The 26,962-nt window shown below is 37.2% G+C and overlaps 1 protein-coding gene across 1 annotated transcript; it reads right to left on the reverse strand.

The window, feature by feature from the left end:
* Positions 1-1,547: 1,547 nt before the first annotated feature.
* Positions 1,548-26,882, reverse strand: LOC103602282 (ENTH domain-containing protein 1-like; the record flags this gene model as incomplete). Its single annotated transcript, XM_008586694.1, has 3 exons — positions 1,548-1,695; positions 1,802-2,068; positions 26,487-26,882. Coding segments are annotated over 3 exons (728 nt in total), but the record flags the coding sequence as incomplete, so codon positions are not given.
* Between the last annotated feature and the right edge of the window lie 80 nt (positions 26,883-26,962).

The raw sequence follows: 26,962 nt of genomic DNA on the forward strand, positions 1-26,962 counted from the left end.
CAACTTCTCTTTTTCGCATAGATCTTATCAAGTCCATCAGTGAATCCTTAAACTAATCACTTCTCACTTATCTTTGAAATGTCAGCCCTACTCTGAGCCACCTTCAGCTCTGATCTGGATACCTGCAACACCCTTCTCACTGGCTACCTGCCTCACCCCATGTCCCTGCACCACTTCCCCCGCTAAAGCCAGAGTAATCAATTATAATTTAGGTCACATCATGTCATTTTGTACCCTAAACCTGTCATAATTTTTATTTCATAGACTAGAAGTTCACATCTCTAACAATGGTCTTTAAGAACCTATGTATGTCACCTGGCGCCATACTCTGCTCTTTGCTCCATGACCTCAGATCTCCTCCTTCTCTCCCCTTTGCTCACTTCACTCCAGCCACACTGGCCTCCTTGCCATTCCTCCAACATCCAAAAATCCTCCTGCTTTAGGGTCTTTGCACTGGCAAATCCCTTTATCCTAACCCAGTTTGTATGATGAAAACCAGTTTCAGTTTGTCTGGGAGTGGGACTCAGGCATTAGTATATTTTTTAAATGTTCCACATTTCTTCAAAATAATCAGGGATTATTTTAGCTTTGAGTTGGTAATTGTTGAAACTAAGTGATGGAAACATGGAGCTCATTACATTATTCTCTCAAATATAAAACAACATAAAAGCTTCCTTGGCAATTCTAATGTACAGCAGGGTTGGGAATCACTGGTCTATATATAGTACCCAAAATAGGTTATTTTGCCCATAAATAATTGAAACGTTTCTATTTGAAAGGCTTTCTTAGTAAATTAAAAAGATACACATAAAATGAAAAATACGACATTTATTTTCTGAAATAGAAGGGAAAAAAAGTATGTGTTTGAATTCAATTTGCAATATACATTCACAATAAAAACACCTGTCCCATGTCATACTTGTCTTAACTCCCAATGTTGTGGCACCTGAAAGAGGGAAAAGAAAATTTCTGGCCCTTGGTTTGTAGAACCTGAAACTTGCAAGAGAACATGTGAAACATCTACCCCAAACTGAATCCTTCTGGGTCAAGACAGAGGCTTGGTAGCAAAAAACTTCCAAGAGTTGAAAAATAAAGGGCTTCTTGCTGTCCACCCAAACGCTCTTGAATAGTCATGTGCAGGCTGAGGTTGTACCACAACTTTCACTAATGCTTAACCGATTTTGAGGTAAAGTACAGAGCACAAAAGAATGAGATTCTCTTCAGTTTCAAATAAACTAATATCTAAATCTGAAATTGTCAAAGGTGACATCTTTCTCTTTAAAAAGTAAGCCACCCAATTGGATTTGTTGGTTAGAAAGACACTTGCTAATAAACCTGACAAAGAAAAATTAAACTAGCACTTTTTTTTTTGGCCATAGTAATGAGAATCTATAAAATGTTAACTTCTTAAGTCTTTGGGAAGTAGAACCACATGAGTTCTATCAAACTTGTCTACACTGAGGTGAGATGTGATCCAAGCTCCCCTCAGGAGACTGGGGGACCTGCGAAGATGTGCTCATTTGTGGACTCTTCCCCCTCATGCTCACCAGATGACTGTTGACGACACTAAGTTCTTGGATCACCATGCTCAGATCCTCATGTAATTTAACTATCCCAGTTTTTACCTCTCCTAGAAGAACTTGAATGGAATCGTTTGCTTCAGGTTCTTTAGGCAAGCCTTTAGTTGTCTGAAAACTAGAACAGGACGGAGAGGTGAAGTGGTTTACATTTGGGGTAGAAAATTCTACAGGATTACTGTTGGAAATATGACTTATCTTCTTTTTAGTGGAATTAGAGTTACCTGGAAGAATTTCCAGTAGATTGAGGCTGTCATTTTCCTTTTCATCACAAGACACTGGGCCCCTAGGAGCAAGGGGGTGGTAAACCTTGGCAGTCTTGTCTGTATCTTTAAAGGAAGTGAAAGATGACTGTAGATGGGACAAAGTCCAGAAGGGAGGTCTGGCCAAAATCGAGGGTAAGAGATGGACTGACTTCTCTGCAGAGGCTGAATCAGGAGATGACGTGGAGAAAGTAGAAAAGGAAGACGTTCCCTCAGAGGCAGTTGAAACTAAAGTGCATAAAGGAGAGAGAAAGATTTATGCAACATACAAATGAGAGTATTAGTTAAAATAATTTTATAATGTAAAAGCCTATATGGAAGGTCTCAACATAAATAAACTACTTAGAATTTTAAATTTTAAATATTCATAATAAGCCTAAAAAACCCAAAGTAGGAAACTGAGAAAACCTACAGATGTATTATATATCAATAATACCATGGAAATGAAACTAAAATAGAACTATCAGTATTCATCTTGACTCCCAAACCCTGCCCAACATATTTTTACACTAAACTTAATCAGAGAGAGCAGAAAAGTATTAAACACCATTCTACTGACTGCCAGTATTTTTAGCTGGTATTTAAAGTCTGAGAAACCTGTAACTTAAGATTCCCTCATCTTTTTTCCCCCCGCAGAGATTATTATGACAAAATGAACTACCAACTACAAGTACCCAAAAGTTAGAAAAATTAATTGTTTTCTCTCTGTGGTCAAATATAATCAAGACTGAAGTCCAATTCTTCTAAGATCCAGAACACTTTAGCACATGTATATAATATTTTCTTGGTGAGAAAAATGAGAAGTGAAGTAAAAACCATTCTAAATCTATTTTCCATCAAATTAAAGATTTGAGAAAATTTTAACTTCCTTTCAGGCAAAATCATATTAAATCTCTTCTCTCACACTTCATTTCTAAATCATTATTTCCCAGACTGCTCTGAGGAACACTGTGTTGCTTAAAATGTTAGAAGATGTTTTGTGAAAACAGGGCTTTGAGGGCTGGCCCGTGGCTCATTTGGGAGAGTGTGGTGCTTATAACACCAAGGTCATGGTTTCGGATCCTATATAGGGATGGCCGGTTAGCTCACTTGGGAGAACGTGGTGCTGACAACACCAAGTCAAGGGTTAAGATCCCCTTACCGGTCATCTTTTTAAAAAAAAAAAAAGGCGGTGGCGGGGGGAGGGGGGGGGCTTTGTGGTCAAATAAAACTGGACGATTGAATGCTGTGCCTTCCATTAGGAGTTTAACAATGTTCATTAGCACATTTAAAATTGTGAGAAATCTACAGTAATTTATTCAAGTGTTTCCCAAACTTTCTTAAACACAGAACTTTTTTTCTCCTTGGGATATCAATTTACATTCATTTATGTATACAGTATATGGTACAAACTGGCAAAATCCAGGTTTAAAGTCTTTGCAACTCTGAACTTGCTACTTAAAAAAACAAAAACCACTCTAAGTCATAGAACAAGGAAATTTATGCTTACTACTTAGCACACATGACTTATCTTTCTACATGATTTTATTTTGCTTTACATATTCATGTCCTTTCTAAACAATTGACCACCTATTAAAATTATGGTTGGGGCAGGGAGTTTCTATTTTCTGCCTCAAAACTCTCCATGGCCTATCTACAGTTCTCAGGAAAAATTCCCATCACAAAACCTTTTGGGATGAAATGAATATTCTCAGCTGATGCAGTAGCAGAACATGAAAAGGGAAGCAGGAACCTCATCAGCACATGGTCAGGTCTACTCAAGAATCTAGGTCAGGCTAATCCAGACATTCTATCCTTGGATTAAAAAGGTGGAATAATGGTAGCGAGCATGTTTATGATGACAGCCTCACGCATTGTGTCCTGAATCACCTTGCTACACTCTGACCTGGGTGTGCTCTGTGTCTGGATCACTGCTGTCATCTGACAGGTCCCTGCACCATGCTCCCAGGTTGGTACTACTGTTTTCTATATCTCATGTCTCTCTCTTGGTTTGCTCTCATTTTGGTGTAGCACATTCTCCAGTAGATCACTGAAAAAGGAGGCATGAGAAGTAAAAGTTTTGAGAACTTGCATGTCTGAAAAATGTCTGTATTCCACCCTTAGGTGAAATGATATTTTGGTTAGATAAAGAATTCTAGACGGGAAATCCTTTTCTTTCAGAATTTTGAGGGCCACATTTCACTGTCTTCTTGTTTCCAGTACTGCTGCTCAGGACTCAGAGCCATTCTGATTCTTATTCAATACATTTAACCCGTCTTATCTCTGAAGTATTACAGAATTTCCTCTTTGTCCCCAGTGTTCTGTGGCTTCTTGATGATGTGCCCTGAAGCAGGACTCTTCATTCATTGAGGTCAACTAAAGTGAGACTTTTAATCAGGCAACTCATTTCCTTCAGCTTCAGAAAATTTTCTTTAACGATTTAATCAATTATTTTCTCCTCCGTGTCTTCTCTGTTCTCTCTTTTTGAAATTCCTCTTGTTCAGCTGTTAGATCTCCTGGACTACTCATCGAATTTTCCTATTTTTCTTTCCCATTTTTCCTACCTTTGTCTTTTTGCTCTATCTCCTTAGAGATTTTGTCAACTTTGGCTTCCAATCCTACCATTAAGTTTTTCATTTCTGCTATTACATTTTTAATTTTCAAGAGCTTGTTTTGTTTTTATCCATTTCAGAAATTTTTTTTTTCTTTTTGTCTTTTTTCGTGACTGGTAACAGGATCGCAACCCTTGGTGTTGCGCCTGCACCACGCTCAACCAGTGAGCGGACCGGTCTCCATATGGGATCTGAACCCTCGGCGGGAGCGCCGCCGCGCTCCCAAGTGCCGCACTCTACCGAGTGCACCACCGGGCCGGCCCCCCATTTCAGAAATTTTTTAAACACCCTGTTCTTGTTTCATGAACACACCATGTTCTCGTATCTCTTTGAGGGTATTAATGATAAGCTTTTTAAAAAAGTTTTCCTTTCCCTTCATAGTATGTGTGTTTCCTCCAAATTATTTTTCTTTGTTTTTGGCTCAATGTTCCATGTTAGAGGTTTTCTTTTCAGATATCTGGTACTCCTTGCTGTCTGCTTATGATTAAGAATGGAGTGTTAAAAAGTTGAAAGGAAGCTTTGAGTGTGAGTATGGGACATGTCAACCTTGAGCTTCGGTGTACAGTCATTTATTAGGGAACCACCAATGTCAATATATTTAGTTCTTGCCTCTGAGTCAGGTTAGGTTCTTATAAAAATAGTTTTCCTTCCTCCTACCTAGAGGTTAAAGGTCTGGCTACCAGTAGGGAAGGGGGAGTCCAGGAAGGAAAGGGGGCTGAAGCATTCAGCATTTGGTTTGCATACAGTCAGTTAGTCCTGCAGTTTTGGTTATGATGTCCATGCCCCCAGCTATATCTAGCATCTCTGATTTCAGAGAACTTCTAATCCACCCTCTCCAGAAAACAAATCTCCAGACTCTGCCAGGGGTTGTGTGTTGCAGGGGGTGGTATTCAGAATAATTGTTCACCTGCTTCACAAGGTGAAGTCTAAAGATTTCAATGCTTTTCAAATAGCTGTTTGCTAATTCTTTTTATCTAGCACCAGATGTGGAGTAAGTTTTATAACCCCACTTTAAATATGAAGCAAAGGATTGTCAAAGAAGCTAAAATCTCTCCCAAGATCACAAGGCTTAAAGAGGCAGAGATGAGACTCAAATTCAAGTCTCTCTGATGTCAAAGCATATAATCTTAATTACTATACTAACCTTCCACGCTGTTCCACTCTATTAGAATTATTTTTACTCTATTACAGAATTATGTTAAATTCTGGGTATAAAATTTAGAAGGCAATCAGGGTGGTGAGGGGACTTTACATCTTATGAGGGTACTTCAACAAGTTCATGGAAAAATAGAATTGAAAGATAATACAAACCTTTCCATGAACTTGTCGAAGTACCCTCCCTCGTTTTTACAAGCAATGGTTGATGAATATGCTAATCTTTACCCAAAAAAGGGATGATGGAAGAAAGAATGAGAGGATATATTTAAGTATTTGAAGATAGTCACAAAACCTTAGTAATAATATCTTCCATTTTTCATATTGTACATGAGCCAGAACTGGGATCGATAGGTAAAAGTTATAGAAAAACAGATTTTAGCCCAGTTAATGAGAGAACTTCCAAATAGTCATGGTTCTCTATCCATGAAATGAGCTGCTTTGGGGAATAGTGATTTCTTGATACTCGTAAGCTCATGCACAGCCTGAATGACCATTTGTCAGGGATGGCTGAGGCAAGATTTGTGCATCAAGTGACAGAACTATATGTTCCTGATGAGATTCTACGATTCCAGGACCCAAAACATATCAGAGTACTAAGAAACTATTCTTGAAACAGAAAAAATTGAGTTCACTCTGGTCAGAAAGGATGATTTAGTAAGAAACATTTAAGTAGGCTGAGAGGAAAATCATACTTGAGTCAAGTATTAATATAGTGTTATCTTACATATTTAAAGATAATGAAGTTACATTAGTCACGTATATATGATGTGATTAAATAACCTGGTATTTATCTTTATGCTAATGGTTCTCAAAGTGTAATAGCAGCAGCATCACTTGGGAATCTGTCAGAAATGAAGTTTGTGGGACCCACCCCAGACTTACTGAACTGGGGGATGGGCCCAGAAAACTGAGTTTTAACAAGGCTCCCCGTGTTTCTGAAGCATTTAATGTTTGACAACCACTGCTTTCTCCTATCTATCCACCTTTCTTTTGCTTTGTGGCTACAACTGCTTACTAAATTGCTATCATTGTTTACAGTTTTGCAGCTTTGATTCATGGTTACACGATGCTTTTGCTTAAAAAAAAGTCACTTCATCTCTAATTGCCGCACACCAATTTACTTTTGTTTCCAAACACTCCACAGCTGCACAGACACTTCAAACTACTCTTCAGGGCACTTCTCCACTGCCCATTTAGTTCCGCTTCTCTGGCTCACTACAGAAATTATTTAGGTAGCTTGTTAACATTCATGCATTCTATTCAATAGAGCTGAAATGCAGCAAATATTGCAAATAAACTGCAGTAAATGGTTGTATTTTAAAATCTCATTGTGATATATGCACACCAATTGATGTTGAGCTTGTTTGAAGATGGCACTGATAAAATTATTCCAAATGCTGGTGTGTTATCTTTATTATACTCATAAATTATATTGTACCAGTTAATTATTACATTAAAACTTTCCATTTAAAAAGCATTTAGAAGAACTGTGCTGCAAAAATAAAATGACAAATTTCTAGAAATATTTAAAAACCCTTATGCATTGCAAATGTAAATTCTTCTGTAAGCAGGTCTTTGGTCAACTAAACACTTTAAACAGTTCACTGTACAACAGAGGTGTTTTTTAATTCTCCAGTTCATCTCTTTTCAATCCTCCTAGCTGATATACATTGGCTGTTAAGCTAACTACACACATAAAATATTCTGATTTTGTTCTGTGTTTAAAAATGTAACATTTTACACAAATGTTCATAGCAGAATTATTCATAATGGGGCCAAAGAGGAAACAACCCAAATGTCAATTAACTGATGAATACAGAAAATGTGTGTATCTTCACAAGGAATATTATTCAGCCATAAGAAGCAATGAAGTACTGATACATGCTAAAGCATGAATGAACCTTGAAAATATTATACTAAGTAAAAAAAGCCATACACAAAAAGCCACATATTGCATGATTCCACTATGTGAAATGTCCAGAATAGGCAAATGCATAAAAACAGAAAGTAAATTAGTGGTTACCAAGTGTTAGGGGAAGAGAGAAAAAGGGAGTGACTGTTAATGGGTACAGAACTTTTGGGGATGATGGAAGTTTTTGAATTAGTGGTGATATCTGCACAACTCTGAGTATATACTACAAGCTACTAAATTGTACACTTTAAAAGAGTTCATTTTATGGTATATTAATTAGATCTCAATATTTTATTTATTTATTTATTTATTTTTTTATTTATTTTTTCAATGACAATAAAATTTAAAAATTTATTATTAATTTAAGAAACTTTATGGGAAAAAGAACTTGATGAACATCACATTATTTGCATGCCCTAATATCACCTTCAGGGCTGGCCAGTTAGCTCACTTGGGAAAGTGTGGTACTGACAACACCAAGGTAAAGGGTTCAGATCCCCATACCTGCCAGATGCAAAATAAATAAACAAAACAAAACAAGATCTCAATATTTTAAAAAATATAACATTTGAAAATTTATTTTAATATCTTTATTATAAATAAGCTACATAAAATAAATAGATTTAGGAAGTCTCTAAATCACTTATGCTGAAAAAAAAAATGCATCTGGGGACATCATCAAGATGGCAGAATTGATGGTCCCCAGCATCACTCTCCCCCATAATCGACCAATTTACAAGTATTAAAAAGCAAAGACTGCCAATCTGGGACTGCTAGAGCTCAGGGGAAGAGGAGGAGAGACTTGTGGCATTTATGAAAGTGGGAGAAGCCAGGGCGAGGGGAAGTAGAAATTCTTCCGGCTGTTTCAAGTCCCAGCTATGTCAGGTATAGCCCTGTGAGAGTCGGAAAAAAGGTATGCATACAGAGCAGGAGCCAGAGAAAGCTGCAGCTGAGCCCTTTGCGTGAAGTTGCCTGGAGTCTGCAGGGAAGAAGAGGGCCAAGGAGAGTACTCTACCAGCCCCCAGGCCAACAAGACCACTCACAGGGTTCCTGGGAACCCACATAGGAGTGGGGGCCGCAGCTGACCAAAAAGAACCACCCACAGGCTGGTAAGTCATCGCAAGGGACCAGCAAATGGAATGACCCCCTACGCCAAAAACATTTGAAGTGCGGGAGGGAGGCTGGCCCAACGGGTGAACACTGGGGTGTAGAGTGGGCAGCTGACGTGCCTTCTGATAGGTACAGGCCCATTCAGTGGAGACTGGTCAGGATGACAAAACTGCATGGGGCACAGATTGCTGAAAAGACAGTCTGGGCAAGAATTTCCACACCACCCAGGTGTATCTTATCTCACAAGACCCAGAAATGATTAAAAGGCCAAATTAAAATTTGATCTGCACAAAATGCCTTCCCCAGAGAATCAGCAGAAAAGAGCAATTTAGTGCAGTCACAGAGCTCAAACGCTGGTCCCAACAGGAAGTTCCCCAATTTGGGGATTAACCAAAACCATAGATAAGAGGCAAAGCTCTGACATTAACTGGTAAAGGTTTAACACCACCAAAGAACACCTATAAAACCTAGAAGAGGTAGTGGTCTCCTCAAATGCCCAGGCATCAATGTAAAGACACAAAAATTGAGAAAGAACAGAGAAATATGACACTAACACAGGAAACAAATGAAGCACCAGCAGTGGACCCAGAGTAACAGTGGATTAATGAAAGGTTTGACAGAGAATTCAGAATAACCCTCTTAAGGATGTTCAAAGAGTCACAAGAAAATACAAATAGAAAATCAAATATCTGGAAAACAATCGAGGAGCAGAATGAGAAACCTGACAAAGGAATTGAATCAATTAAAAAAACCAAATAGAAATTCTAGAAATAAAGAATACATTATCTGAACTGAAAAACATAATAGAAAGCTCCAACAGCAGACTTAATAGAGGAAAGAATCAGTGGGCTCGAAGACAACATATGAAATTATCAAATCAGAAGAGCAAAAAGAAAAAAGAATAAGAAAAAGTGAAACACAAATTCAGCAAATATGGGACTCCCTCAAGTGAAATAACCTCCCTATAATTGGCATATCTGAAGGAGAGGAAAAAGGAAGAAATGCAGAAAGCATATTCAATAAAATATGGCTGAAAATTTCTCATGTATGGAGAAAGATGACAGCATCCAGGCACAGAGAAGCTCAGCGGTTGCCAATCAAATTCAATCTGAGGAGGAACACCCCAAGACACATCATAATCAAATTATCAAAAACCAAAGACAAGGAATACTGAAATCAGCAAGAGGAAAAAAAAACCACATAACTTTTTTTTCTAAATTGAAACATGATTATTCATATTTGTGGGGTATAGTATGTGATGATCAAATCAGGATAGCTGGCATATTCTCATTACAGAATGTACTCATTCTTTGTGTGCTTAAACCAATTAATTTCTCCCTAACACCCCGCCCCAATAACCACAGTTCTGTTCTCTCCTTCTGAAAGTTCCATGTATTACTGTGTTTGTTGTTTCTTTCTTCTCTAAATCTTGCTCTTTCTCTATTTTTTTTTAGCTCCCACTTATAAGTGAGGACGTGTGGTATTCGTCTTCTGTGCCTGGCTTATTTTCCTTATAATTTTCTCCAAGTTCATCCATGTTGCTGCAAATGGTAGAATTTCATTCTTTTTTATGGCTGAGAGTATTCCTTTGGAAACACATAACATTCAACAAAGCCCCAATACATCTCTCAGTGGATTTCTCAGCAGAAATCCTACAGGCTAGAATTCAGAGTGCTGAAGGAAAAAGACTGTCAAGCCAAGAATTCTCTATCCAGCAAAACTAACCTTTAAATATAAAGGAGAAATCAAGTATTTCCCCAAAAAACAAAAGCTAAGGGAATTCATCCACACTAGACCTGCATTACAAGAAATGCTAAAGGGAGTTCTTTAATCTGAAAGATGACGACACTAAGGAGCAGCAAGAAAGCATTTGAAGGTACATAATTCATTAGTAAAGTAAGTTCACAGACAACCTCAGAATACTCCAATGTCATAAGGGTGGTTAAGAAACTGCTTACATCCTTAGTGTGAAGAGTAAAGAACAAATCTAACAAGACACTAACATATACAACAACCATATAAGAGACAGGCAAATATTAAAAGATGTAACTTGAAACAACAAATTGTCAAAAAGTTGGGGTGAATGACACCAAAGTGTAGAGTTGACTTTGTTTTTTTACTTTTTTCTTAGATATAAAATTTAAGTTGTCATTAGTCTAAAATAATCTGGTACACAGCTATAACATGTTTTTTGTAAGCCTCATTGTAACCATAACACAAAAACTTAGAAGAGACATACTAAAATAGCAAGAAATCAAAATACACTGCTAGAGAAAACCACTCAATCACAAAGGAAGACAGTAAGATAAGAAAAAAAAAAGGAAAAAAAGATCAACAAAACAACCAGAAAAGAGGAATAAAATGGCAGTAACAAGTCCCTATTTATCAATAATAACTCTAAATGTAAACAGATTAAATGCCACAATTAAAAGACACAGAGTGGCTCAATGGATTATAAAACAGGAACAATACACTGCCTACAAGAAACGCACTTCACCTACAAAGACACACACACCATCTGAAACTGCAGGGACGGAAAAAGATATTTCATGCAAACAGAAGCCAAAAAAGAGCAGTAGCAGTTATATTTATATCAGATAAAATAGACTTCCAGCCAAGGAAAGTAAAAAAGGATAAGGAAGGTCATTATATAATGGTAAAAGGATCAATTCAATGTGTACATATTCTAAATATATACACATGCAACTTCAGAGCACCCAGTTGTATAATGCAATTACTATTAGACCTAATATGAGAAACAGACTCCAACACAATAATAGCTGGGGATTTTAACACCCCACTTTCAACAAAGGATAGATCATCCAGACAGAAAATTAACCAGGAAACATCAGAATTAATCTCTATTCTAGCCCAATTGGACCTAACAGACATACATAGAATTTTCATCCAACAGCTGCAGAATACACATTCTTCTCAGAAGCACATGAAACATTCTCTAGAATAGACCCTATGTTAGGTCACAAAACAAGTCTTTTTTTTTTTTTCCTTTTTGTCTTTTTCCGTGTCCGGCAACGGATCGCAACCCTCAGTGTCGCCCCCGTACCGGACCGGGACCGGCAACGGGATCACAACCCTCGGTGTTGCGCCCGCACCTCGCTCAGCCAGTGAGCGGGAACCCGTCTGTATGTGGGATCCGAACCCTCGGCGGGAGCGCCGCCGCGCTTCCCAAACGGCGCACTATAGCAGTGCGCCACCGGGCCGGCCCACAAAACAAGTCTTAACACATTTTTAAAAAAACTGAAATAATATCAACTACCTTGTCTGGCCACAATGGAATAAAACTAGAAATCAACAACAAAAGAGACACTAGAAACCACACAAATACATGGAATTTAAACAACATGCTCCTAAACAACAAATGGGTTCAAGAAGAAATCAAAAAGGAAATTAAAAATTCCTGGAGACAAATGAAAATGAAAATACAACATACCAGAACCTATGCAATAAAGCAAGAGCAGTTCTAAGAAGAAAGTTTACAGCAATAAATGCCTACATCAAAAAAGATTTCAAATAAAACTATCATTACACCTCAAGGAGCTGGAAAAACAAGAACAAACCAAACCCAAAATCAATAGAAGGAGAGAAATAGAAAAGATTAGAGCATAAATAAATGAATTATAAATTAAAAAAACAATACAAAAGACTGATGAAACAAAGAGTTGGTTTTCTGAAAAGATAAACAAAATCAATAAATTTGCTAGACTAAAGAAGAAAAAAAGAAAAGACTGAAATAAATTAATCAGAAATGAAAAGGAGACATTATAACATACCACAGAAATACAAAGGATCAAAAGAGACTATTATGAACAACCATATGTAAACAAACTGGAAAACCTAGAAGAAATGGATAAATTCCTGGACACATACAACTTACCAAGGTTGAATCATGAAGAACTAGAAAACCTAAACAGACCAATGAGACAAGTAATGACATTGAAGCAGCAATAAAAAGTCTCCCAACAAAGACAACTCCAGGACAAGATGGCTTCAATGCCAAATTCTACCAAACATTTAAAGAAGAACTAATACTAATTTTTCTAAAAACTCTTCCAAAAAATTGAAGAGGAGGGAATATTTCCAAACTCATTCTATGAGACCAACATTAACCTCATACCAAAAACTAGAAGAGACACAACAAAAAGAAAACTACAGACCAATATCCTTAATGAACACAGATGCAAAGATCCTCAATAAAATACTAGCAAACAGAATTCAACAATACCTTAAAAAGACCATTCACCATGATCAAGTGGGATTTATCCCAGGGATGCAAGGATGGTTCAACATATGCAAATCTATAAACATGATATATCACACCAACAGAATGAAAAAACCCATATGATCATCTCAACAGATGCTGAAAAAGCATTTAATAAAATCAGCACCTCTTCATGATCAACACACTCAACAAATTTGGTATAGAAGGAATGTATCTCAACACAATAAAGACCATATATGACAAACCCACAGCTAATATACTGAATGGACAAAAATTGGAGGCTCTTCCCCTAAGATCTCGAACAAGACAAAGATGCCCACCTTCCCCACCCTCATTCAACATAGTACTCAAAGTTCTGGCCAGTGCAATAAGACAAGAGAAAGCAATAAAGGGCATCCAAATTAGAAAGGAGAAAGTCAAACTATCCCTATTTGTAAATGACATGATCATATACATAGAAAACCCTAAAGATTTCACCAAAAAATTACTAGAACTAATAAATGAATTCAGTATAGTGGCAAGATACAAAATCAATACACAAGAATCAATAGCTTTCCTCTATGTCAATAACGGAATAAGTGAAGAAGAAATCAAGAAAGTAATCCCATTCACAATAGCTACCAAAAAACCGAAAAACCTAGGAGTAAATTTAACCAAGGAGGTGAAAGACCTCTACAATGAAAACTGTAAAACATTGGTGAAAAAACTGAAGTCACCACAAATAAATGGAAAGATATCCTATGTTCTTGGGTTAGAAGAATTAACATCATCAAAATGTCCATATTACTCAAAGCAATCTATGCATTCAATGCAATCTCTATCAAAATCAATGATATTCTTCACAGAAATAGAAAAAACTTATCTTAACATTTGTCTGGAGCCACAAAAGATCCTGTATAGCTAAAGCAATCTTGAACAAAAAGAACAGTTGGAGGTATCACGCTTCTGATTTCAAAATATACTATAAACATATAGTAACCAAAACAGCATGGCACTGACATAAAAACCAGATGTCCACATGTAGAAGACTGAAACTAGACCCTTCTCTCTCACCATACACAAAAATCAACTCAAAATGGATTAAAGAACTACATTTAAGACCCCAAACTATAAAAATACTAGAAGAAAACAGAGGAAAAACTACTCAAAATTGGAGTAGGCAGCACTTTTTTGAGTGAGACTACAAAGGCACAGGAACTAAAGCAAAAATATACAAATGGAACTACAAACTGAAAAGTTTCTGCACAGCACCCTTGTTGATAGTGAAGAACCAACCCGTGATAGCAAAGTGAAGAAACAACCTACAGAATGGAAGAAAGTGTTTGCAAACTACACGTCAGACACGGAGCTAACATCCAGAATATACAAGGAACTCAAACAACTCAATAGCCAAAAAACACAAATAACCCAATTAAAAAATAGGCAAAGGACCTGAGCAGACATTTCTCAAAAGAAGACATACAAACAGCCAACAGGCACATGAAAAAGTGCTCAAAATCACTAATCATCAGGCAAATGCAAATTAAAACCACAGTAAGGTATCATCTCACTCCAGTTAGAATGGCTATTATCAACAAGACAGAAAATAACAAATGCTGGTGAGGATGTGGAGAAAAGAGAACCTTTCTGCATTGTTGGTGGGAATGTAAACTGGTACAGCCACTGTGGAAAAGTGCAGGTTCCTCAGAAAACTAAAAATTGATCTATGTTATGACCTAACTACCCCACTATTGGGTGTATACCCAAAGGAAATTAAATCAATATATCAAAAAGAGATCTGCATTCCCACATTCATTGCAACACTATTCACAATAGCCAAATACCCATCAATAGACGAATGAATAAAAAACTGTGGTATATATACACAATGGAATACTATTGAGCTATTAAAAAAAAAAAGATATCCTATCATTTGCAACAACATGGATAGAACTAGAAATCATCATATTAAGAGAAGTCAGGCATTGAAAGACAAACACCACATGATCTCACTCATATGCGGAATACTAAAAAAAAAAAAGTGGTTTTCATAGAAGTACAGAGGAGAATAATGGTTACTAGAGGCCAGGAGGGGAGGAGGGGAAGGCGGAGAAGAAGTGGTGGACTAAAGGGTGCAAAACTATGCTATCTACCCTAAGTGAACGATTGTGCAGCACATGCATGTATTGAAACACCACACTGTACCCCAAATATATGTACAGGTAAACGTTAAAATAAAAATAAAATCACTTAATACCACATTTTTACTAGGAAAATTGCACTATTGAATTAAAGATGAGTTTTCTCACTTAGTAATAAAGTATAAATTTGGTTCACTACATTTTAAAGGTCAGATTAAGGTGTCTTTTTGCCCACGTACAGCTGGAAGAGTTGCAAGGCTGCCTCTCTGGCTTTCTGGAGGGTGAGCTGAGGGCTCCCTCACCGCTCTGTTCTGCATGGTGCTTCCGAACCTGCCTGGCCAGTAGCTCAGGGTTAGCTGGGACACTATGCAGAACCATTTTCTATCATTTTCATTTTTTTTAGGAAAATTCTTAATGGTTCTGGCTCTGAAGGCTTTTATAGACAAAAAGGAAAAGGGATGGTGAATGTGTGTGTGTGTGTGTGTGTGTGTGTGTGTGTGTGTGTGTGTGTGTGTGTGTGATATTTGGTTTCTTTCTCCAGCAAAGGTGATTCAAAAAACAGCTACTACTGAAGTCCATAGTGAAAAACACAGAACCAATGAGACAGAAACGAAGGATGAAGCCAGTGAGAAGGCCCACCACTATCCAACGTGAGAAAGGTGCAGAATAATTTTTTTCTTCCAAAAAGACTAGGAAGGAAAATTCAGTAGAGTCAAATACACTTACTGTAACTGTGGCTTATAAGAATATAATGAAAGCTGCCTGCCACCACGTCTGGCTTCTAAGCATCTACTAGATCCTTTTTCTTTTTAGTGTGCACAATCAAATATCTAATGGCTTAAAAGAATAGTTTGAGCTACAGATAAATAACTTAAAATTTAAGCTGAGGAGAAGAAATGAGCTGTTCCAGGAACAAGTTATTTAGTACCAAAAGGTCAAATAAGGCTGCTGCGGCACGTAAGTCTCTCTCATTCAGTAAAAATATTAAGGAGTATTAGGTGGTCATTTTAGACAGCTTCCCAGATACTTGAGATCCCAGATACTAGTAAAAGATGAATGTGCAAGTATTTTTTAATTTGCCCAGCTTATAATCTCCATAGTCTCTAATGTCAGAGCTGAACCCTTCATATAAACAAATACTTCCTAAAACAAAACAGAAGATAGACTCGCACTATCTTCTCTATTTGCCATTCCAAGGGATGCCAGTGTCTGTGGAGACTGGCCATCCATCCTAGCCTCATCATTTCTTGAATTCCTTAACCACAATGACCTTCAGCCACTCCTCTGAGTACTCCCTAGAACATGTCATCACTCAGAACTGCCTGGAAATCTCATTTTCCAAGATTACTTTCCTTCTCGCTTACTTCCAGCCCTCCCATTCCTTTTAACACATCTATACCTCAGCTTCGCTGAGACAGCAGATCCAATCAAGCATCTGTTTATCTTCTCCCACTCTGTCAATGCCCGCCTGGCTTCGCCTCCTTTCTTGTCCAGTCTACGTCCCTATTATCCATCACCGCAACAACTTTCTTGCCACTTCCTTGCTGCTGTGTATTCTGCCTTACCTGCAATCCAGGAATCAGCAAACCTCTTCTGTAAAGGACCAGATAGTAAATATTTTAGGCTTTGTGGGACATACAACTCTGTTGCAACTATTCAACTCTACTGCTGGAGCACAAAAGCAGCCAAAGACAATATGCCAACAAACTAGCCTGGTTGTATTCCAACAGAACTTTACTTACCAAAATAGGTAGTGAGCCAGATTTGACCCAGAAGCTGTAGTTTACCAACCCCTGTCCTAATCCTATTTCAATTTGAATATCCACCTCTTTCATTCCTACACCCAGGCTGCTCAGCACTACTGGAGAAAAGCAGAGGAGTCTGCAAACTAGGATGGCACAAATTATTGCTCTCTCAGCTTATCACTGTCTTATCAGCTTCTTCCATTTTCTACAGCAGCTATTCTAAATTTTTAAGTTATTCTAAATCTTCATGGCTCCTATATCACTTGAAACCCCTCAGTCTTGGCAGGTGACCTCTGATGATAAGAAATTGAGGCTATTACTTACAGTGTGTGGCACACAAAGGCTCAATCTATCTTAACCATCAAAAACAACAAACAGGAATAATCCCTTCCCTCACATCTGATACCTTCTTGCTCCTCCTCCCCTTACTGGCCTTCAGGGTGGGGTGAGTATCTTCCTTCTGGATTCTAGATTCTAGCCCACATCTGCCAGATAGCGCTCCACCTAGGACTCCTGGCTCTCTCTCTACATAGTTCTCTGTTGGCTCCCATCTCTTGCCTAGTTTCCTATGACAGCCTTTGAAGTGCTCCCTGTCTCCAGTTTCACCCACCAAGTCAATCCTCCACATTCCCAAAACACATTTGTAAGGTCATTAGCCTGGCTTAAGACCTTTAGTGACTTGCAGTGTCTTCAAATTAAAGTCCAAATTCTTAACCTGGCACATATAGCTCCTCATCATGTCTGGCTTAATTTTCCAGTGTTTTCTTCTATCACTTCTTCATGCACATTTTCCATTCCTGCTTTACTAATCTGCTTTTCGTTCACTTACTAAATACTGAATACCTATTATGTGCAAGGTACTATGCTTGGTGCTGGGGATACAATAATAAACAGGGCAGATATCCCTTCCCTCATGAAACTGACATTCCAGTTGGAAAGAAAGACATTGAACAATTTAGAACATTTGTATTATTTAACTAGAATGACATTAAGTGTTATGAAGGATAATTATGGGGTACTAAGATAGCAGACAGTTGGGGGGATTTAAAATGCCCCAGGGGTCAGTGATATTTGAGCTGACCTCTGAAGGATGAGTAGGAGTGAACCAGGAGAAGGGGTGGGTGGGGAGTGTTCTGGTCAGAGGGAACCACAGCATGAGGTGGTGAAGCAACATAGTTTTTCTGACAGAGAACACCAGGCTGGTGAGAGAGGCAGAAGCTAGACTGCCCACGGCTTGGAACGCTATTTGATCTTTAAGAACATGGAGAGTCTGCGGTGTAAATGAGGGAGCACTAGTAACCAGGTCACTCTGGCTGCTTCATGGAGAATGAATTGGAGCTCCCCAGAATCTCTTTGCTCAGTCACAACTCTACATTATTCCTCTGGCATGCTCTTTCTGGAAGGATAGGAGTTTACTTGTTCTGAGAATAAATGAGAAACTCTTGGGCACTTTTGGAAACAACCAGAGAGAGATTTGAGGGTTAGGAGGGGGCTGAGGTCCTACAGTTTTAAAAGTGGAACTACAAATACATACACCTGAGTATTAATAGCAAACTTTTATATTGCACTTACTGAGAACCAGGTCCCACTCTAAGCACTTTACATTTGTTAATTCATTAAATCCCCACAACAGCTCAATGTGGTAGTGCCATTATTATCTCCATTCTGTAGATAAAGATACTAACATGTGGAAAGGTCAGGTGCTTGCCTAAGGTGGCACAGTTAGTGGCTAAGCTGGGATTATGAACCCAGGCAGTCTGACTCCAGAGCCTATGCTATCAGCAACTATGTTATTCAGCCAAGTATGAGCCCTCATTTGACTTTATAGTGAGGTTTAGGGACATTTGATTTATTCCCCAACTTCCCTCTAGAACTGGAAACTCTGCATCGACCCCTATCAGGCTCATGCTGCCTCTTCTGGGGAGCAAGGCAACTTTCAAATTGGGGCCCTCAAACACGGAGCCAAGTCATGTTCAAAATAACCAATACAGAAATGATTTGGCCCTAACTTATCAACAGAGAAATATTGTATTTCACTCTATTAAGAATTTACAATAATGTTGTTAAATCTATCAATGCCACACACACTATGTATGTATGTATCATCTATCTGTCTCTCCCTCCTTTCCTCCCACCCTCCTATTAAAAAAAATTGGAAGGAGAAATTAAGGGTCAAATGAATTTTAAAGAAATCGATGTTAAAATATTATAACTAAGAATGTAAGAAGCAATTAAATAAGTTAAGTACCATATCAATGACTGGAGGGAAATATCAGTTCTGTTATTCAACCAACTACCTTGCCTGACAGTCAAGGATTTCAACCAAACATCCAATATTTCAACATTTATAAAAGCCTCAAAACTATTTATAAAAAGAACACAATCTTGGGGCCGGCCCGGTGGCGCACTGGATAGTGCGCCGTTTGGGAAGCGCGGCGGCGCTCCCGCCCGAGGGTTCGGATCCCACATACAGACCGGTTCCCGCTCACTGGCTGAGCGAGGCGCGGGAGCAGCACCGGGGGTTGCGATCCCGTTGCTGGTCCCGGTCCGGTGCGGGGGCGACACTGAGGGTTGCGATCCGTTGCCAGACACGGAAAAAAAAAAAAAAAGAACACAATCTTTCTTTAAAATATATGTACTATAGACACAATACCACACCTATAGCTTTATGATAAGCCTTGAAATTAGGTAGTGGGAGTCCTCCAATTTTGTTCTTTTGCTTTCAAGATTGTTTTGGGTATTCTAGATATTTTTCATTTCCATATAAATGTAAGATTCAGCTTGTCAATTTCTATCAAAAAAAGAAGGGCTGTCTGGGATTGCACTGAATCTACAGAGCAACTTGGAGAGAAATAACATCTTAACAATACTGAGTCTTCCAATCCATGAACATGGTATATCTTTCAATTTATTTAGATTTTTAATTACTCTCAGAAATGTTTCATAGTTTTCAATGTAGAGGTTTTGCATGTCTTTTGTTAAGTTTTTCTAATACCACTGTATGGTACTGCTATTTTAATTTCAATTTCTAATTGTTCATTATTGGTGGACAGTAATGCAAATCATCTTTGTATGTTAACCTTGTATCCTGAAATCTTGCTAAACTCACCTAGCAGCTTTTGTGGTAGGTTCTTTGGAATTTTCTATACAATCATGTTGTCTTTGAACAAAGATAATTTTAATTCTTCCTTTCTAATATGTATGCTTTTTATTTCTTTTTCTGGCCCAATGACATTGGCTAGGACCTCCAGGACAATGCTGAATAAAAGTGGTGAGAGCAGACATTCTTTCTTTGTTGCCAACTTTAGTGGTAAAGCATTCAGTCTTTCATCACTAATTATGTCAGCAGGTTTTTTTTTTTTTTTTTAAATATGCTCTTTATCGGCATGAGGGAAGGTCCTTTTATTCCTAGTTTGCTTAGATTTTTTTTTTTAATTGTAAGTGTAGAATTTTGTCAAATGATTTTCCTGTTTGAATCAAATAATTATATCATTTTTCATCTTATTTTGTTAATATGGTGGATTACAGTAATTTATTTTCAAACGTCAAACCAACCTTACAATTCTCAGGGGGAAAAATCTTACTTTGTATATATTGCTGAATTTGGTTTGCTATTATTTTATTCATAATTTTACATCTATGTTAATGAGGAATATTGGTCTATAATTTGCATTTCTTGTAATGTCTTTCTCAGGTTTTGGTATTAGATTATGCTAGCTTTATAAAATGAGTTTAGTAGTGTTCCTTCCTCTTTTATATTCTGAAGGAATTGGTACTGGATTGTTATTTCTTCTTTAGAATTCACTAGTAAAACTATTTGAGACTGGGGTTTTCTTGGTGAGGTGTTTTTAATAATATATTAAGTAAATATATGTATGTATGTATTTTTTCCCAACTTATTTGACAAATGCAAAGATCATCTCAGGTCAGTTTCAGCCAGCCATCTTATCCATTTGAACAAAGGTGTCAAATCTATTGTCATAACGTTATTCATAATATTCTGATAATCCTTTGATATTTATAGGATTTGTATTTATATGCTATCTTTCATTCTTGGAATTGGTAATTTGTAATTTTTTTAAAAATCAGTTTTGATAGGAATTTATACATTTTAACCTATTCAAAGAGTCAGCTTCTGGCTTTTAAAATTCTTTATCTTTGGCTATTTTTTATTTCATTTATTTCTATTTTTTGTTTACTTCCTTCTACCTTCTTTGGTTTTAATTTGTTCTTTTTTTTGACCATCTTAAGTTAGAACCTTATATAACTGATTTTAAGGTGTTCTTCCTTTTTTATATAAGCAGGTAAAGCTAAACTTTTCCCTCTAGCAAATTCCCTTTAGTTTGACTACATCTCCCAATTTTTGATTTTCATTATCATTGCCTGAAATATTTTCTCATTTCTTTTTTGATTTCTTCTTTGTCATGGGTTACTTAGAAGTGTATTGCTAAGTTTCCAAAAACTTGGGGTTCTTCTAAGTATTTTATTATTAATTTCTAAGTTAATTGCATTGTGGTCAGAGAACATACACTAAGATTTCAATCTTTTGAAATTTATTGTTACTTTTTGTTTTTAATGATTCAGCATATGTTATTACTTGGTGAATGTTCCTTTTGCACTTGAAAAAGAATGTATTCTGCAGTGGCTGGTTGTGGTGTTTTATAGACGTCAATTAAAGTTTTTGATAGTGTCATTCATATCTTCTACATACTTATGAAGTTTTGTGTCTAGTTGTTCTATCAATTGCTGAGAATGTTACAATCTCCAATCATGACTGTGAATTTTTCTATTTCTCTCTATAATTCTGTCAGTTTTTGCTTCATATATTTTTGAAGCTCTGTTATTAGGTACATACACACTTACAGTTGCTATATATCCCTGATGTGCTGACCCATTATCAATATGAAATGTCCGTTAGTAATTATCCTTATCTTGAAGTCTACTTTGTCTGATAATATAGCCACTCCTACTTTCTTATGCTGCTTGTATAGTATATATTTTAAACCTTTGACTTTCAGCCAATCTATGTCTTTGTATTTAAAGTGCTTCCCTGAGAGACAGCATATAGTTGGGTCCTGGTTTTCTATTCAAACTGAAAGTCTCTCTCTTTTTTTTTTTTTTTTTGTCTTTTTCCGTGTCCGGCAACGGATCGCAACCCTCAGTGTTGCCCCCGCACCGGGCCGGGGACCGGCAACGGGATTGCAACCCTCGGTGTCGCTCCTGCGCCTCGCTCAGCCAGTGAGCGGGAACCGGTCTGTATGTGGGATCCGAACCCTCGGGCGGGAGCGCCACCGCGCTTCCCAAGCAGCGCACTTATCCAGTGCGCCACCGGGCCGGCCCGAAAGTCTCTTTTTAATTAGACAGTTTATTCCATTTAATGTAAGCCCTGAAATGGTTGAATTTAGGTCTTCTACTTTGCTGTTTTCTATTTGTTTTTTGTTGCTTCTTGTGTTAATCAAGTATATTTTTAGTATTCAATATTAATTCCACATAGGATTTTAGCTATACCACTTAGCTTTTTTAAAGTGTGATTAAATATGCATGTCTAACTTATGAGTTAATTATAGCTAAAATTGTATCATTTCATTTAAATATAGAAATCTTTCAGTGGTATAATTCCATGAACTCTTCCATTCTTTGTGCTATGTTGTAATGTTATTATATCTACATATGCTTTAAACTCCAGAACACAGTATTATAACTTTTGCTTTAAACAGTTATATGTACTTTTTTAATTAGGAGAAAAATACATAGCATTTTATATTTACCCATGTATTTGTCATTTCCAGTGCCTAATCATTCTTTTCTGTAGATTCAAATTACTTATCTAGTATAATTTCCCATCAGTCTAAAAATCTGAGAGTACTTCAGAAAGTTCACGGGAAGATTCATATTGTCTTTTAATTCTATTTTTCCATGAACTTTTTGAAGTGCCCTCACGTTCCATCACTATTTCTTGTAATACCGATTTCCTGAAGATTAATTTTTATTCATTTGAATATGTCTTTTTTTCACCTTCATTTTTGGTTTTGCTAGATACAGAATTCTGAGTTGATAGGTTTTATCTTTTTTTTTTTTTTTCTTTTTTTTTCTTTTTGTCTTTTTTTTTCTTTTTGTGACCAGTAAGGGGATCACAACCCTTGGCTTCACACCGCGCTCAGCCAGTGAGCGCACCAGCCATCCCTATATAGGATCCGAACCCGCGGCGAGAGCGCTGCTGCACTCCCAAGCGCTGCACTCTCCCGAGTGTGCCACGGGGCCAGCCCAATAGGTTTTATCTTTTAACACTTGTAAGATGACTCTTAACAGTCTCATGGTATACACTGCCTATGATGAAAAGCCAGGTGTCATTCATATTGTTTATCTGCAGGTAATTATGACAATTTTTTTAAACTGCTTTCAAGATTTCATCTCTGGACTCCAGCTGTTCAACTATAATATGCCTAGGTGAAGCTTTCTTTGTATTTATTCTGCTTGGAATTGAGCATTTTGCTTTTTGTCTTTTTTCGTGTCCGGCAACGGACTGCAACCCTCAGTGTCGCACCGTACCGGACCGGGACCGGCAACGGGATTGCAACCCTCGGTGTTGCCCCCCGCACCTCGCTCAGCCAGTGAGCGGCCGGTCTGTATGTGGGATCCGAACCCTCGGCAGGAGCGCTGCTGTGCTTCCCAAGCGGCGCACTGTAGCAGTGCGCCACTGGGCCGGCCCTGGAATTGAGCATTTTGTATTTGAAATTTTCTTTCACAAATTTGGAAAGTTTTTGGCCATTCTCTCTTCAAATAATTTTTCTGCCCCATCTCTTTTCCTCACCTTCTGCAACTCCAATTACACCAATGTCAGACTGCTTGATATTATCCCACAAGACTTAAAGTATATTTCTTTTCCTTTAATCTTTTTCTTTCCACCTTAAAGACTAGATAATTTCTAGTGATCTATCTTCAAATTCACTTGTTTTTTCTTTTTTCATTTCCAATCTGCCATTAAGATCCTCCAGTGAATTTTTCTCTTCTTCTTTGGAAGCTGGCCAGTATGTCCTCCAGTGAAATTTTTTATTTCAATTATTTATTTTTCAGCTCTAGAACTTCCATTCAATTCTTTTTTATATAATTTTTTATTTGTCTGCTGTGATTCTCCTCTCTGTTCATTCATTGTGAGTACTTTAAGTCCTCGAGTAGAGTTATAATAGCTTCTTTAAAACCTTGTCTGCTAATTACAACATGTGGGTCACCTTAGAGTCAGTTTCTACTGACTTCTTATATCTTCATTATGGCTTATATTTTCCTATTTCTTTGCGTGTCTAGTAATTTTTTTTTATACTGGGATTTTGAATGATACATTGTAGAGTCTCTGGATTCTGTGATACTCTCTGAAGAGTACTGATTTTTGTTCTCATAGGAAGATAATTTGTTTGGACTCTTGAAACTATCACCCCTGCAGTAAGCAGAAGCTGAAGTCTCTTCACAGTTTTCTTAGCTTCCAGCAGAATTTTTTTTTTTTTTTTTGGTCAGACTCACTGTGGTCCCCCTACATGTATAGTTTAGTGGTCAGTCAGGGATTTGAGCACAGTTTATACACAAGTTATGGAGTTTATTCCTTTTGAGTCTCCCTCCCTTTTAGGATTTTCTTCATGACTGAACTCTCTCTTTTGACACCCTAGACCATGTCGACTAAAGAGTACATCGAAGTTTTAATTTCACCCACTGTATTTTTTAGCTCTAAAATTTTCATTTAATCTTTTCTTTTTTTTTAAATATAGATACAGGTATTCTAATGAAATTCTCCATCTTTTCCTTTGTTTCCTTGTTCATATTAATCATAATTATTTTAAAGTACCTATCTTATAACTTCAGAATCTAGATTACCTGTGGATCTGTTTCTGTTGCCTGTTTTTCTCCTCTATTTCTGGCCTTTTGTTCATTTCCTGGTATGCCTGGTAATTTTTTGTTGAATGCCAAAATTTTTTCATAAAAATTGTAGAAGTTGTCAAGAAAGTATTTGTCTTCTAGAAGGCAGATGAAATACAGGTCAACCACTGTGCCCTAAGTGAAGCCAGGTTTTAGTATTTGTGAGGGCTGTTCTATTTCTGGTTTGTCCTTACTCCTAGAGTGCAGTTCTGACACTTCAGGTGCATAGCCTGTCAGAAGTCCTAACTGAAAGTCTGGAGTATTTGCCAGGGCCCATAAAATATAGCATATCCTGAACTCCAACTTTTGTCTCCTGGCATCACAAGATTATCAGAATCTCTGCTTAGCTTGTTGGCCTGGTTGAAGCTGCTTCCCATTTAGTTTCTTCGCATCTCATTCAGAATATATACAGCTTAACAGTAGGCAAATGTTTCAGTAAGAAATCACACAAAGACTTAGAAGTTCTCTGTGATTCCTTCCCCTCTAGAATACTGGCCTCTCAAGTCCTTGATATCTTGGAATATCAAACTCCAACCCTGTCTCTCAAGCTCAGTGAGACTGTGGAAATCCCAGGCCTCTGATTTTCCCTTGGCTTCTATTATCCTGCTCTGCTAATAGGCAAATGACCCACGGGGAGAAAACTGAGGTACACGTGGGACTCATCTCAATGTCTTTCTCCCTGGGATCTTGACTCATTATGTATTTTCTATTTTGGTTGTTTTATGATGACTTCAAACCAGCTTTTAATAATTATCCATCTTTAATAGTTATTTTTGGTAGTAGTGTTAGATCAATACCACCTACTTCATTATAACCAAAACAAAAGCTGTCCTTGATAACTGGTTTTAGAGGAACTTCTTGCTAAATTTTATTATTAAGTGTACTTGGTAGACAAACAGTAGCCAAAGTATTTTCAATGATCTTTTTGTGGTATTTGTGAAAGAAATGGACCAAAAGTAACAATTTCCCAGAGGACAGCCATGCATATAGCCATCACAACCAGTACTAACTGGTTTCCACATCAGCGGTCTCAGCAAAAAAGTTAATTTGGTGACAAAACTAAGAATCAGTTTTACTACCTTTAGGCTATTCAATACCAAAAAATTCTCAAAAGAGCATCAAGGAGAATCTTTTATTATTCATTGACCTTACTAGCACCAAGGTAAATTTCTCTAACCTCAACATGGTGGCTTCCGTTGTTCATATTTGTATATACTTTTGATATGCATTTGAGGCAGCTTAAAAGATTTATATTAAAAGCTGTGCATTTATATTATTGGTAAGCATTATTATATGTAAGAGTATTATACCAATAAAACTACTACTTATTCTTTGAAAGATGCATGAGCAAATTATTCTTTTGCTAATTAATTTCAAAGAAGAAAGCATAAATGACAGCCAACAACCTGGAATCTCAACTGCCTTTATCACCCAGTCTAAAAAATATTGTAATGTAACCCTCTTAATGTTTAATAAAAACAGAATAAAGATGACGTCCCCTGCCCATTTTGTGCAATCAGCACACATATATACGTGTGTATATACAAACCAATATACATAATAACAAATTCTTTTTTACATAGCCTCTTAATAAGTAACCTAAATGTCTAACAGGAAGCTCTTATTTAATGTTAGTTCCTTCTAATTTGGTTTGCACCAAAACTGTTCAGAATTTACGGTGATATATTCAACCAGGCACTTGTAACCCACAATGATGAATTATTTATTAGCGTTTTAACAAAAGGGGCATTTTCCTGAGTAGTACCTCTATGGCATGTACACTTTAAGATCACTGATCAAGAGTGAAAGGAGAAAACAAACAAAGCAGAGAGAGAAGTAAATTTTTTTTGTTTTTGCAGACTTACCCCATGTGGTTACAATCTTGAGGTTTTCATCATTGATCTGAACACTGCTGGATTGTGTTGGTTTCTGAGGGTCTTTATTGATTACAATCTCCTTCACTGGGTCAAATGTTTCGAATGAGGGAGAGACATACAGTGTCTCTACAGAGGCCTGGTTATAGAAAGTAGAATCTGATTTTGATATCCTTAAATTGGAGCTGATAAACTCCTCTTTTCTTGATGAACAAAATACTGGTAAAGTTGACAACGTTTCAAAACTTTTTATAGCTGGCTGCTTTTCTACAGGTGTTTGCAAAGGTTTTTCTTTTACAGTATTTGTAATGGTACTATCTGATTTCTTGTCCATACTCATATTTGTCTGCAGAGATGGGCTTTTTTCTGAGGCAGAAGGCACAGCATCTATAAAATAACAAATAAGAACTATCATTAAAAAAATTAAAAAAAAAAACAAAATTGAAAATACTCTATTTCAAATCGAT

Source organism: Galeopterus variegatus, unplaced genomic scaffold (assembly GCF_000696425.1).
Source record: "Galeopterus variegatus unplaced genomic scaffold, G_variegatus-3.0.2 Scaffold4082, whole genome shotgun sequence".
In the NCBI taxonomy this organism is placed as follows: domain Eukaryota; kingdom Metazoa; phylum Chordata; class Mammalia; order Dermoptera; family Cynocephalidae; genus Galeopterus; species Galeopterus variegatus.